This window comes from Artibeus jamaicensis, unplaced genomic scaffold, assembly GCF_021234435.1.
Source record: "Artibeus jamaicensis isolate MK-2021 breed Jamaican fruit bat unplaced genomic scaffold, CSHL_Jam_final scaffold_666, whole genome shotgun sequence".
Taxonomy (NCBI): Eukaryota; Metazoa; Chordata; class Mammalia; order Chiroptera; family Phyllostomidae; genus Artibeus; species Artibeus jamaicensis.
This window is the reverse complement of record NW_026522053.1, coordinates 294549-309294: the sequence shown is the minus strand read 5'-3', so window position 1 is coordinate 309294 and position 14746 is coordinate 294549. Positions and strand designations below refer to the sequence as shown.

General features: G+C 40.5%; 1 protein-coding gene across 1 annotated transcript in view; it reads right to left on the bottom strand.

The window, feature by feature from the left end:
* Window positions 1-14746, bottom strand: part of DNAH3 (dynein axonemal heavy chain 3) — a 279857-nt gene that overhangs the window by 53329 nt on the left and 211782 nt on the right. The window contains exons 45-51 of the mRNA XM_053659488.1: window positions 12515-12809; window positions 8492-8671; window positions 4337-4460; window positions 4092-4248; window positions 3726-3869; window positions 2131-2797; window positions 739-904 (exon numbers count right to left, since the gene is read on the bottom strand). Of these exons, the coding sequence (XP_053515463.1) occupies window positions 739-904; window positions 2131-2797; window positions 3726-3869; window positions 4092-4248; window positions 4337-4460; window positions 8492-8671; window positions 12515-12809 (1733 nt within the window). The remainder of the gene's footprint in view (window positions 1-738; window positions 905-2130; window positions 2798-3725; window positions 3870-4091; window positions 4249-4336; window positions 4461-8491; window positions 8672-12514; window positions 12810-14746) is intronic.

Sequence of the window (14746 nt, the reverse complement as noted above, 5' to 3'; positions counted from 1 at the left end):
TTCATTCATTCATTCAATAAGCAGTCTCAGGCATCTGCTGGGCACTAAGGATACAGAGGCAGACAAGAGAGATGACATTGACCCTGCCTTCATGGGGCACTTAGGGTAGCTGATGTTATGACCTCTTTCCTTATTCTAGATTTTTAATTTGTTTTTTTGTGTATATGTGCTTTATATGTCAAAGAGTATTTTTTCTTCCTTTTTCATTATTATATTTTTTAAGTCCCTGCCATAGGATTAAAAAAATGATTTTAGAAGTGGGGGGAGAGAAAGAGAGACATCAATGTGATAGAGAACCATCAATTGTCCTCCTGTACATGCCTTGACTAGGGATCAAACCCACAACCTTTTGGTATACCTCACAATGCTCCAACCAACTGAACCACCTTGCCAGGGTTTATTTACCCTCACAAGAATCCATTTTCTTCTCTTTGGTAGTGAAAGTGCTTTTGCCCTGTTGAGAATGACAGCTCTAAGACTATTGAAATAACTACATTATTATATTCAGGTTCTCACAGCTATAACAGTACATCTTCATGACAATTCTGAACAATAAAACTTTATTCTTTTTCAGAAAAGTATTTTATTTATTAAATATCTAACTAAATGTGATTTAAAAGTATAAGATTTCTTATGCCTAAATTGAGAAATCTTAAAACAACAATAAAAATAGAGCCAATATCTGGATTTTCAATTTGGAATATATGGTTGGAGTACTAAAATGCAGGTGACACTTACTCTACCCGAATATTGTCATCAAGTTCCACATCTTCCAGAAATTTGTTAGCTACCAACTCCAGGGCATCTGTGGGCCAGGACTGGAACCAATCAATTGTACAACAATTGATGAGTGAAGGAAACATCCTCAGGCGGTTCCGAAAGGCATCCCCAATTGGACTCATGGCTAATGAGAAACAGACCTTGTTAGTTCCCCTTTTTCAAGGAGGCCCAAGGAAGCAGGCAGGTCTTACTAAAGATTCTGGTGTGGTGGGATGGTCATGTTTCTTGTTGGTATCCCAGGGCTATAACTGGGAATAGTCATGATGAGTACCTGGGAAGCAGGTGGAGTCATGGGACATTTTTATAAAGTTCTGTGATGAGAATTTAGTGACTGATCTCCCATACCCATTATTAATGCTTACAGATTTGAGTCACTATACCAGAGTGGTTTGAGCTCTTTGATCCACTTGCTCTATTTGTGCTCACTCAGACATAAGGGAGCAATGGATGCTGTATGTATAGCTATTTATAAAAGTATGAGGGGCATCAGCTTGTTTCTGACCCTCTCCAACCACAAATTTTGTGAGCTTTACCCCAAATGCCATTCATTTTTATTAAGATTCAATGTAGTACAGAAAGCATGATGCATAGGCAGATTTGTGAGAAGGTCAGTGTGGTTAAATAAGAGAGAAGAGAGAAGCCTGGTTTGAAGTGAGAGTGGAGTGGATATGAGTAAAGTCTGGCAAGTAACCTTTTAAAAACATAGGTTAGAAATTTGGGTCTTCATTCTAATAGGAAGCAATTTAAATGTTTTAATTTGTGTGCATGTGTATGTGTATGTGTTTGTATACCCACAATGATCATATTATCATATTTTTCAATATATGAGGAAAAACCCATCCTGGCTCAGTGGAATGGAGAGGTCTTGAATGGACAAGAGTGGTCATAGAAAGAATAGTTAGAAGGTTGTAGAAGCAAGGTCTGGTAACATTGGCTTAGCCAATGTGAAGGTGGTGGGGATGTAGATAAGTGGGTAAATATAACAGAGAAAGGAGGCAGAAATTCACCTGATACACTACAAAGAGAGAGAATTGTTAAACATAAACTCTAGGTTTCTGGATAGATTGGAAATGACATCCACAGGGAGATCTCCAGATGTTTTGTGAGGCCACAAGAGTAATGTAATAAAAGAAAGCAGAGGGTTCAGAGGAGAATTCAGAGAATTAGGAGAACAGTTTAAAATAGTTGTTGAGGAGAGTGAGTTTCCATAGAAATTCTAGGTACTGATTCTTGGGCTTAGACCTTGGTTGGATCAATCCTAGACCACTGTAAAAGGATTGGGCTTAGGGTACTTAGGACACTCTGAAACACCCAGAGGAAAAAGGGAAACTGGGTTTGCTTCTTTCTTACCAAGGACAATGTGAAGGTTCTTTTTTACTCTCTCAATAAAGAAGTTATACATGGAAAGAGGAGTGACTTCAATCTTCTCTCCTGCTGTTCTGGCTGCTATTTGCATCTTCTCCACAAGGTCAGCCTTCTCATCAGCAGGGAAGATGTTGGGCACATCGCCTGTGTTCAGAAGCATGTTGATGTCCTCAACAAATGACTCGTCTTTGATCTGGTTATCAGCAAAAAGGAATACGGTACTCTTGGTGGCCACACCAACCTGCAGCATGATCTTCTTCAGATCCTCCCGCCAGTCGTTGCTTGAGTAGTTCTTAGTGATCTCGATCTGGTACAGCTCATACACATTCATGAATGTGGACAGTTTGCTGGCACTCTGCCGCCCACTGCCCCCAATGCCCACCAGGAGCAAGTGGCCTTTGTCTTGCTTCAGGACCCTGCAGATCCTGGAGATGTGCTCAATGGCAAACCTGAACATGACCAAGGACATGGGGGCCTTGCTGATGTTGTTGAACTCTTCTAGGTAGTACTCCATGACCACCGTGAGCTGTTTCAGGTCAGTGATCTCATCATAGATTTTTTGTTCACTTTCTGGTTTGAAGTAATCTCCAAAAAAGAGGCTATGAATATTATCATCAGTGATCTTTCCAGTGGGTGATAGGTGGATGAGGACCTGTGGGAAAGGTAAGGTTTATCCAGGCATTCAGCCATGGTCCAACTAGGATGGCAGTAGGAGGTGCAGAGGAAGGAAATGGGAAGTGAGCTTGTTTCCTCTGAGCACATTCTTCAAAATCATGGTTCATTAACAATTTAAAAGACAAAACAAACCATGATATGTGGATCTAATGGTTGTAAATACTATAATGAAAGGATATTTGAGAAAGGAGTGTAAAAGTGAGGGTCATTCTGCTTGCTAAATAGTTAAAACATAGGTGGTTAGACAGTAAGATTTCCTGGAGCAGGTGGTCAAAGGATGGTGCCATTTTTTAAAGTACTTGCTCCTTTACCAAATAGAAGTACAGGTGGTAGTCCCGGTCCCCACTCTGTGCCTAGAGTAGGAATGTTTTTTTATGTTTCCTCCTCCTGGTGTTATAACCCAGTAGTGCTTCTGCACTTGGTCTTTGGCTGCAATGTGAAACACTTTTGCAGTATTTCTATGGAGAAATCACAGCTTCTTAAAAATAGAGGTAAAACCACATAATTCTTAAAACAACTTTTCTTATATCAAATGAGAAAGAGAAAATATTTATGAATGAAAAACCATGACAATCTTTCACTTGGGCTTTTTCAGGGCTTCAATCAAGCCATGAAAATTCATGGACCATTTCTCAATTCACAAATTAATTTGACTCTGAAATTGTATAAACAATAACATCATATAGCAGATTACCTTGAATTGTTCAAAATTTATGTTACCAGGAAAGTGAAGCAATATTGGGCTTAGTATATCATCAAATCAAGTGACTCACTGACTCAATATTGTTACTTGAGATTCAGAGAGCAGAGTTCAGTCTGACCAGGAAGGGAACCTGAACTTAGACTAACATGGTCAAATATTTGGGACTATTTATGAGGACAAATTATCATAGGGTCTGGCTGACCTTCTCCATGGTCTGTTTGAAGCAATTAGAGGTGGTTTCCTTCGTCATGTTGAAGAAGATTTGTCTGTCCTCATCATCAGTCAGACGGTCATAGAAGACCCGATAAATCTCATGGATCCAAAGCCGGATAAGTTTTTCTACATCCTGAAAATTCAGAGTTGATTATTTGAATGATTGTAAGAGTGTGCTTGAGGTGGTAATTCTCAAATAGTTTCTAATCCTGTGGTTGATGTGAGAATGTAACAAGATAATGCTTATAAAGTGTTAAGCACAATTCCTAGTATAGGGTCAATGTTTAATAAAAGTTAGCTATTACTGTTAGTATAATGCTAAATGATCTTAGTAACAGAAATGACAGTGGCTGACCTGTAGGTGGGTGTGAGGGCAAAGTAGCACCCCTTGGATCACCCGTGAGAAGTCCCGCAGATTAAAGACATAATGTGACTTGGAGGGAGTTGGCAAGAAATTCTCTACTGCAGCTTTATAAATTGTCATAGTAGCCTGTACCAGCATCTTTCCATACCTAGAAGAAGAAGAAGGTAGATCAGTCAAGGAGGGGCCAGCACTGAGGAGCCTCAGTCAATACCCTGGAAGACACAGGAACCTCTTACCTTAAGAACATCACGTCAAACCCTTTCTTAAAGTGCCAGTCAGCAATTGAACTAAAAATCTTTGTTAAAATGTCATCCTCAAAGGCGTTGATGGAAATGATATTTAGGTGGCGAGTGAATCTTCCTGGAAAAAATGCACACACACACATATGCACACTTTTTTACTTACTGGGCCTAATGAGTTTGGGATACAGGAATTAGATTTCCCTTTGCCTTAATGTTCCAGAGCTCTGCTGTCCAATATGGTAGCCTCTAGTCACATGTGGCCATTTCAACTTAAATTAATTAATAATAAATAGCAACTGATTTTCTCAGTCTCATTAGTCACATTTCAAGTGCTCAAGAGTAACATGTGACAAATTGCTACTGTACTGCATAGTGCAGACACAGAACATCCCCCATAATTGTATAAGTTCTAGTAACAGTACTAGTGTGGCACTCAAGTTTGTTTTTTTTTAAAAGGCAATATCTGATTATTGTGAAATCATCAAAATTCAGAAAAGCTTTTACAGAAAGTGAACATAACCTTTCACTTACCTCCTACATACAAAATCCATTCTTCCCCACCAAATTAACTGCTATTAATTTGACATCCTTACATATCTACAGCTACATCTATCTAATATTTAATAGTTATATATTGGGTTGGCCAAAAGCCAGCTCTCTGCTGGCTTTCAGTCACTTCCATGGCTACTGACAAGCAAATTAGGCCCTTCTGATGCTGCTTCCCAGGTGGGTGGTTTTGTATATGTTCTAGGACCCTGTGGGTCTCTCCAGTGACCTCTCCTGTGAGGCTGGGAGTTTCTCCTGCCATCTCAATCCTCACAGGTTTCTTCAGTCAGAGGTTTTAAGGCTTTATTTTCCCATGCTGAAACCCTGGGTTGTGTGGTCTGTCTCATTCCCCAGTAGTTCCTCCCAGATTATCTGCATGCAAATATGGGAACACCTGCTCCACCAGCCACTGCCTTGACCTCCCCAGTCCTCCAGCTGCCATATTTTTGCAAGTCCTCTACACCCAGCTGCCCATCTCTGCCCCTCCTACTGGTCTGGATGCATGTTTCTTCTTTAACTCCTTGGTTGTCAGATTCCCATACAGTTTGATATTCTGTCAGTTCTGGGATTTTTTGTTTTTTTTCAGTCTTTTAAAAATATATATTTTATTAATTATGCCATTACAGTTGTTGTATTCCCACCTTCATTCCCTTCTACCCTGCACACCCCATCCCCACCATTCCCCCCTTTAGTTTATGACCATGTGTCTCAAGTTCTTTAGCTTCTATATTTCCCATACTATTCTTGCCCTCTCCCCATCTATTTTCTACCTACCATCTATGCTACTTATTTTCTGTACCTTCTCCCCCCTTCTCCTTCTCCCACTCCCCTGTTGCTAACCCTCCATGTGATCTTCATTTCTATGTTTCCACTCCAGATCTAGCTGTCCTTTTAGTTTGCTTTTGTTTTAGGTGTGGTTCTTAATAACTGTGAGTTTGCTGTCCTTTCACTGTTCATCTTTTTTATCTTCTTTTTATTAGGTAAGTCCCTTTAACATTTCATATAATAAGGGCTTGGTGATGATGAACTCCTTGAATTTGGTCTTATCTGAGAAGCACTTTATCTGTTCTTCCATTCTAAATGAAAGTTTTGCTGGATAGAGCAATCTTGGATGTAGGTCTTTGGATTTCATGACTTGGAATACTTCTTTCCAGCCCCTTCTTGCCTGTAAGGTCTCTTTTGAGAAATCTGCTGACAGTCTGATGGGAACTCCTTGGAAGATGACTGTCCCCTTATCTCTTGCTGCTTCTAGGATTCTCTCCTTCATTTTAATCTTGGCTAATGTAATGATGATGTGCCTTGGTGTGTTCCTTCTTGGGTCCAACTTCTTTGGGACTCTCTGAGCTTCCTGGATTTCCTGGAAGTCTATTTCCTTTGCCAGATTGGGGAAGTTCTCCTTTATTATTTGTTCAAATAAGTTTTCCACTGGTGGCTGTTCCTCTTCCCCTTCTGGTACCCCTATAATTTGGATGTTGGAATGTTTAAAGATGTCCTGGAGGTTCCTAAGCCTCTCCTCATTTTTTTGAATTCTTGTTTCTTCATCCTTTTCTGTTTGGTCATTTTTTTCCTCCTTCTGGTCCACTCCTTTGATTTGAGTCCCAGTTTCCTTTTCATTACTATTGGTTTCCTGTGCATTTCCATTCATTTCAATTAGTTTAGCCTTCATATGTTCCTCTAATTTGTGACTATAATCAACCAGTTCTGTGAGCATCCTGATCACCAGTGTTTTGAACTTTGCATCTGAAAGTTTGGCTATTTCTTCATCGCTTAGATTTATTGGTTCTGGGGCTCTGAGTTTTTCTTGAGCCATGTTTTGATCTGTTCATGCCTGTTAGGTATGAGGAGCAGAACCTTAGTTGTTCACTAGGGTGGGGCCACCCAGGTCACTGGTTTGTGATGCTGTATGTGGTGGTGAGGTCAGAGAGGGACAATGGAGGTTCCCTCTGCTGCTTCCTGTCGCTGGGGCCTGTGCGGTCCATCTCACTGCTAGCTCCTTCACCGGTTTATCGGTGCGTGAACGTATGACCTCGATCAGCCCTCAGTGGGTCTGCCCGCTACTCCACACCTGGTATCCGCCTACAGCTGCTGGCGCACCTGGGTTGAGCACCCGGGTCAGTCCGGTGGGTCTTTCCTGCTTGACCCCGCTCTGCTGCTGGCTCTGCCCCTCTTACTGGTTTGGCTGAAGGGTTTCTTGTTGTCAGACTTCCATGTAGTTCAATTTTCTGTGGTTTGGCTGCATTTTTGTTGCTAAAACTTTGTTGTTTTTAAACTTAGTTGTGTGAGAAGTCGCAGTGCTTCCACCTATGCCTCCATCTTGGTGGAAGTCCCTCTGGGGTTTTTTGTTTTTAAATTTGTTGTTCTTCTTTTGGTTGTGTGAGGAGATACAGTATACTACCTATGCTTCCATCTTGACTAGAAGTTTCCAATTCTGATGAGTTTTTTTTAATGTACACTGATATGACAGCTATCACAAGACAATCTAACAAAATTCTTTTGAATGAAGTTAAACACACCTAAGTGCTACTAGAGCCATGTTATGGAAAAAAGCAAACCCCTAAGTAGGGATTTTTGACCAACACCTACTTATATCTATATCTATATATTAGCCTTATTGAGACATAATTCATAATCATTTAAATAATCTGAAACCCATATTCTAGTAGATTCCTGAGAAAGGGCTTATGGAAAAAAGTCTCTGAGTTCTTGCATGCTGATAACAGTTTTCTTAGCTTTGCTGGCTATAAAATTCTTGACTCCCATTTTATTCTCTTGAGTATCTTAAATGTTATTCTAATTTCTTATGGAATAAGTTATTACAGTTGAAAAGTCTTAAGATAAACTAATTTGTTTCTCTTATAAATCATGTGCTCTTTTTGTCTAAATGCCAAAATATTTTTCTTTTCTTTAATATTCAGTATTTTACTGTTGTATGGCTTCAGAGTGATCATTTTTGAGTCTGTATTCTTGGGAACACAGTGTACCAAATAAAATCACCCTACCCATTTTTCTCTTTTACAGATGAGAAGGCCAAATTCCACAGGGGACAACAAGGTCACAAAATCTTAAGTCTGGAAATGGTACTAAGATTCTTACATAAGGATGTTTGATGCATTTCAAAATAAAAATGCAGATCTCAGATGGATCAACTTGTACCTGAAGCAAAATACCATATATACCTGAACTATTAGATGATGAATGATGTGGGAGGGGGATTATTATTATTATTAGGCTACTTTGGGTTAGTTGTTCTCTCTTTGGACATATGAAAAATTATAACAAACACAACAGGTGAATCTGTCATACACCCTGAGTTGAGAACATCTGATTTAGCCTCCCTTCTGGAACATATGCTGGTCATCTGAACTCTCCTTTTCTCTCCTTTTCAGCTGAGACTCTGTTCCTCTTTTCATCCTATTTCCACAACTTCCAACATGAATTCTTCCAATGCCAGTCCATGGAGTTAGCCCAAACCACTCTGGCTATAGCCTAAACATACTTTTCTCTACCCTCTATCAAGACAGAGTACCTGCACCAACCCTCCATCCATTAAGGTAGTCCAGCTCTGGTGGGGGCTGAAGAGGAATGAACTTCTCTTTCACATACCAGTAATGTCATTCCTTCCTCCCCCAGGGGGTCCCATGGCTGTCATAAGCAGCACATCCACGATGTCTAGCCTGGTTGTATCTTTCTTATCAAACCAATAACCATGGTCAATCCATTGTCTAAGAAGCTCAATGGGGGGCTGGGCCCCATACACCTCTTTGGCTGGCATGTTGAGGTCATCTGGGGAAAAAGACAGGGCCACACATGGTTAGTTTATGCAATCCTCTGCACTCATAGGAAGGAACAGATTACTATTCCCTCCATGAGAGAGTCTATACCCAGTTGTCCCACCCCCAATTCAGGCAGGGTTCAGCTAGTGGATGTTCTCACCCTATAAGAAGAGGTTTTCTTGAGTTCTGCCCTTATGACTCTAAGGTTGCATGGATTGGCATTAACAGGTATTTAATTTTTACCCCATTCCCTCAAACAAAATATATTGATTGTCTTCTGTGTACTAGATATTTTATTAATTTCTGGGGACATGTAAGGAAGACAGTCATACTTCCAGCTTATAGGGTATTTAATTTGACCAGCAAGTATTAGCTGAACTCCAGTGTTTGTGGAGCAAGGCTTTGGACCAGGGCTTTTGTGGAGCAAAACCAAAATGGCAAGAATAGATTGTTATTTTCTTGAGTACAGGAACTGACTTTCCCCAAGAGCACAAGTCTGTGCACAAAGAAGGCATTCTTTAAAGTGAAAACTCTTTTAGACTTCCACCAAGATGGAGGCATAGGTGGATATACCGTGCTTTCCCACACAACCAAATTTAGAGATAATTAAATATTAGCAACAGAAAACATAGCCAGAACACAGAAAATTGAACTTTTCGGAAGTCTGTTAACAACAAATTCTTCAGCCTGACCGGTAAGAGGGGTGAAACCAGCAGCTGGTGAAGCGGGGTTGCACAGGAAAACTCAGTCAGAGGGACTCAGGCGCGTGGAATCCAGGCGCAGGGTTGGACCTAGTGAGAGACCCAGCGAGTGACCTCGGGGAAACAGCAAGGGAGCAGGGCTGCGGGTTTACTGTGGTCACGCATTTGTGCCCAGATAGACAAGCGAGGGAGTGGGCAAATGGACGGGACCCAGCGGGTCCCTGTGGCAAACAGCAGGGGAGGGCGCTGCCATTTCCCTGCTCTCACTCCACCTCCACATACAGCATCACAACCCAGCAACCTGGGAGTCCAAGGCTCCGCTCCACATATTTAACGGGCGCGAACAGACCAAAAATGGCTCAATAGATCTCAAAGCCCCAGAGCCTATAAATCTAAGCAATGAAGAAATAGCAAAACTCTCAGATGCACAGTTTAAAACACTGGTGATCAGGATCCTCACAGAACTGGTTGATTATAGCCACAAATTAGACAAACATATGAAGGCGAAACTAATGAAATGCATTGAACTGCACAGGAAACCAATAGTGATGAAAAGGAAACTGGGACTCAAATCAATGGAGTGGACCAGAAGAAAGCAAATAATGGCCAAACAGAAAAGAGTGAAGAAACAAGAATTCAAAAAAAATGAGGAGAGTCTTAGGAACCTCCAGAACATCTTTAAATGCTCCAACATCCGAATTATAGGGGTACCAGAAGGGGGAAAGGAACAGCCACCAGTGGAAAACTTATTTGAACAAATAATAAAGGAGAATTTCCCCAAGCTGGCAAAGGAAATAGACTTCCAGGAAATCCAGGAAGCTCAGAGAGTCCCAAAGAAGGTGGACCCAAGAAGAAACACACCAAGGCACATCATCATTACATTAGCCAAGATTAAAGTGAAGGAGAGAATCCTAGAAGCAGCAAGAGATAAGGGGACAGTCACCTACAAAAGAGTTCCCATCAGACTGTCAGCTGATTTCTCAAAAGAGACCATACAGGCAAGAAGGGACTGGAAAGAGGTATTCCAAGTCATGAAATCCAAAGACCTACATCCAAGATTGCTCTATCCAGCAAAATTTTCATTTAGAATGAAAGGACAGATAAAGTGCTTCTCAGATAAGATCAAATTCAAGGAGTTCATCATCACCAAGCCCTTATTATATGAAATGTTAAAGGGACTTATCTAAGAAAAAGAAGTTAAAAAAACATGAACAGTGAAAGGACAGCAAACTCACAGTTATTAACAACCACACCTAAAACAAAAGCAAACTAAGAGAATGGCTAGATCAGGAGCAGAACCATAGAAATGAAGATCACAGGGAGGGTTAGCAACAGGGGAGTGGGAGAAGGAGAATGGGAGAGAAAGTACAGAAAATAAGTAGCATAGATGGTAGGTAGAAAATAGATAGGGAGAGGGCAAGAATAGTATGGGAAATATAGAATCTAAAGAACTTGAGACACATGGTCATAAACTAAAGGGGGGTAATGGTAGGGATGGGGGTTAGGGTGGAGGGGAATGAAGGGGGGGGAATAGAACAACTGTAATGGCATAATCAATAAAAAATAAATTAAAAAAATAAAGTGAAAACTCTTTTAATTTTTTTCTAACAAAATACTAATTGAACACCCAGCTTGTGTCAGGTAACACTTTTAGGAGTGTTACATATATTTTAGGAGTTCCACATATATTATCTCATCTGATCCAAATAATGACTTGTAAGGAAGACAGTATCATCTTTATGTTAGAAGTGAGGAACTGAGGGTCATGGGAGTTAAGTCACAATATACATAGGGCTAAAAAGTAAGATTTGAACCTAGATCTGTTTGGCTGCAAAGCTTAAACTGTTTTTTAAAAGCTTTTAAATTGAATTTATCAGGGTGATATTGGTTAATAAAATTATATGGGCATCAGGTGTACAATTCTATAATACATCATCTGTATATTGTACTGAATGTTCACCACCCAAAGTACTTTTGGATATACCATTAAAATTAAAAAAAAAAACAGGTTGGAAGAAAGAAGAAAGGAAGAAAGAGAAATGGAAAATAAGATAAAACATGATCCTTGACTTTAAAGAGCTGGTGTTAGCTGGCAAGTATATAAATTCATATAATATTCATTATCAATATGTGAATTTGAAAGACAATGAAATAACTCATAAGAGTGGGGCATAACATACCTAAATGAGAACTCTTGTGGAAAATGTATTTGACATCAAAGAACCTGGGTTTGGCTTACAACTCCAGAATTTTCCAGAAGTTTGACTCTTAATAGGGAATATGACATTCTGGAGCCTCAATTAACTGACTAGTAGAATAATAATGATAGTAATAACCTCACAGGGTTGTGAGGCTCAACTGTGATAAATGAAGAAGTGCTTTGCAAACAGGTAAAATCCTGGGAAACATCAATGTGCTTATTTCACAAATATTTATTTGGTGACTGTTGGGTTTCTTTATTTACTGATAACATATTTATCTGACAAAAAAATGGAATAAGGATCTCATCACAGCGTATGTTGCTTTTAAAGATGTAAGAGGGCAAACACCACAATCCTCTTCTGGAACTACATCTCACTATTAGGTAAACTTGCCTGACCCAAGGGCTCAGCTTTACCTCAGGAGACACTGGAAGCCTAGCTCAGGCAAAAAACCTGGACCAGGTCTTACTTTTATTTTTATTTTATTTTTTAATTGTTGTTCAAGTACAGTGGTCTCCATTTTCCCTTCACCACTCCCCCTATCCCAGCTATCCCCACCTCCCACCCTTGATCCTACCCCCATTTGGCTTTGTCTATGTGTCCTTTATACCTGTTCCTCGACAACCCTTCCCCCTAATCCCTCCAATATCCACTCCACCTACCTTCTGGTTACTGTCTTACTTTTAAAATATGGCGTATAGTCCTTGGTCATCAAATACTTGGTAATGAAAAAATGAGACAAAAGAAAAGGCAAAATTAAAAAAGGAAGAAAAGGAGGGAGGGAGGAAAAGAGGAAGGAAGGAAATAATACTAAATTATGTTAACCAGAAATATTTTATCTCTCAGAGAGAGAAAAAGGACTGTAGAGTGGATATAAAAAGGGAGGTTCTGGTTTGCTGCAGCCTAGAGTAGAAGAATCTGGTTGAGTTCAGATCCAGGCTAATTCCTTACCCACAAATACCACTGCCTTTTTCCCTATGGGAGGCCCAAAGAGGCCCTTCCGCCGTCGATCCAGCTTGGACATGATGATATCCTGGGTCTGACTGGCTGAAGTTCTGGCAGAAAAATTGATAAAGTTGGGCAGATAGGTATTTTTGGGAAGGCGAAGAAGGAAGTTGTTGGTGATGACTGATTTGCCGGTGCCTGTGGGTCCCACAAATAGCACTGGAATTTCATGGTCCAGATAGGTTTTCAAGAAGAATGACTGCCGGGCTGTCTCCATTGTGGGGATGATGAGTTCTGAGACCTGTACCACAAAGACATGGAAGAGCTTTGGTACTGGGCCCAGGAGGCTGGGTCTTGGCATTCACAAGATTCAGCTCAATACTTACTTTCTATTCAGTTCCATCTCTTATCTTTTTTACCTTGAGTAAAATTGCTCCATGGGTCTAAGTTTATTAATCTGTGAAATGGGGTAATAATGGCACCTAGTTCATTGTGCTGGCTTAAGGATTAAATGAGAGCATACATCTAAGGACAGGCATTATTGTCCCTGCTTTGTAGATTAGAAAACTGAAGCCAAGACCTCTTCTGCGACTTGACCAAGTAACACAGGAAATAAATGCAAAAGCAAGGATTTGAATCTCAACTTGTCTAATTCCAAAGTCTATATTCTTAACTACTCAACTGTTGTATTATAAACACCAGTTATAATAAGAATGGGTCTATAACTGCTGCCCTATAAGACCATTGCTGTGAACCATCCTGTCTGCCTTCATGTTCTTAACAGAGAAGGGTTAGGTGTGACCCTCAATCCCCATTCCCTATGCTTGTTCCTGATCTGCCTTTCTCAACATCCAAATTCTTTGTTCTAAGATCTACCCCCTCATAACCCTTTTTCCAATATGGGGATTGTAACACTCTTTTTGGCATTCAGACCCCAATTATACTCTAAGGGCTTGGTATTGTCCTCCTGGAATTCCTGTTACTTTGGATAGAATATTTTACCTTAGCTTGCCTTCTGTCAACCCAAACCCCTTCCATCAGGCATTTGGTCCAATTTGCTCCCTCTATGGGGGCAGATGAAAGGGCAGGAAGATATATATCTTGTGTTGAAGTCTTATATGTCTAGGCTGGAAGAGGCTAGGAAACATAGGGCCACTCTGCTGCATCACTCCAGGAAGCACCATCACACTGTGGTTTATGCACATGGTGACAGCTCGATGTGTACAACATGGTGGCTCTGTGTGTGCTTGTATACAAAGGCTCAGCTTCTTTGGAAAGTAACTTGATCAAAGGAAAAAAGGTCAGGCAGGGCAAGGGAACTGCAGTGGAGAGGAAAAGAATTAACAGGCATTGAGCTAAGGGTGTTTTGCCTATATTATCCCTTGTAGCCTTCTCAGTAACCTTCTGAGGCAGGTATGTTGTTATTAGCTCAAAATTTTTAAAGATTTTATTTATCTTTAGAGGGGAAGGGAAGGAGAGAGGGAGAGAAATATCAATGTATGGTTGCCTCTCATGCGTCCCCTGCTGGGAACTGGCCTGCAACCCAGGCATGTGGCCTGACTGGGAGTCGAACCACAATACTCCAGTTTGCAGGCCCGTGCTCAATCCACTGAGCTACACCAGCCAGGGCTAGCTCAATTTTTTAGATAGAAAAAAAAAACTGATGCTATAGGTTTGCTTCTAACTGGTCCAAAGCTACATAGCCAGTAAGTGATCCTGAATGCAGAACTGGGTGCAAGATGCCCATTTTGCTACTAAGATTGGGAATTTAAAGCAATTTGGGTTTCATAGATTTTTATTGTCAGGAACTAAGAAAATTGTTTGACAAGTGAAAAATTTGCAGCAGAACTGAAAACATTTTCTGCATTAAGCTCTTTTATTTGCATGAATTCAGCAAGATTTGAAACTCCTGAAGTTCAGGTGACTAAGCTCTTTAATGAGAATTAAAGTTTAGGATCTCAGTGCTGGAAGGTAGGATGTTCTTCATAACACTCAGCCCCCCAGGATATGCCCTGAACTCAACACCAGCAGCTGCATTCTGCCTGCTATCTGACTTGGCTGTCAATAGTCCCAATTTCCCATCCACTGCCTATATTCCACCCAGGACTGGAACAATCTGCTATCACCCAGAAAGGTAAATTATATCCATCGGATACTACACAGAGACTTAAAAGTGAATACACAGAAAAATGTTCTATGAGGAAATGAGTAAGAACTGTCAGTGAATCATCATCTGCT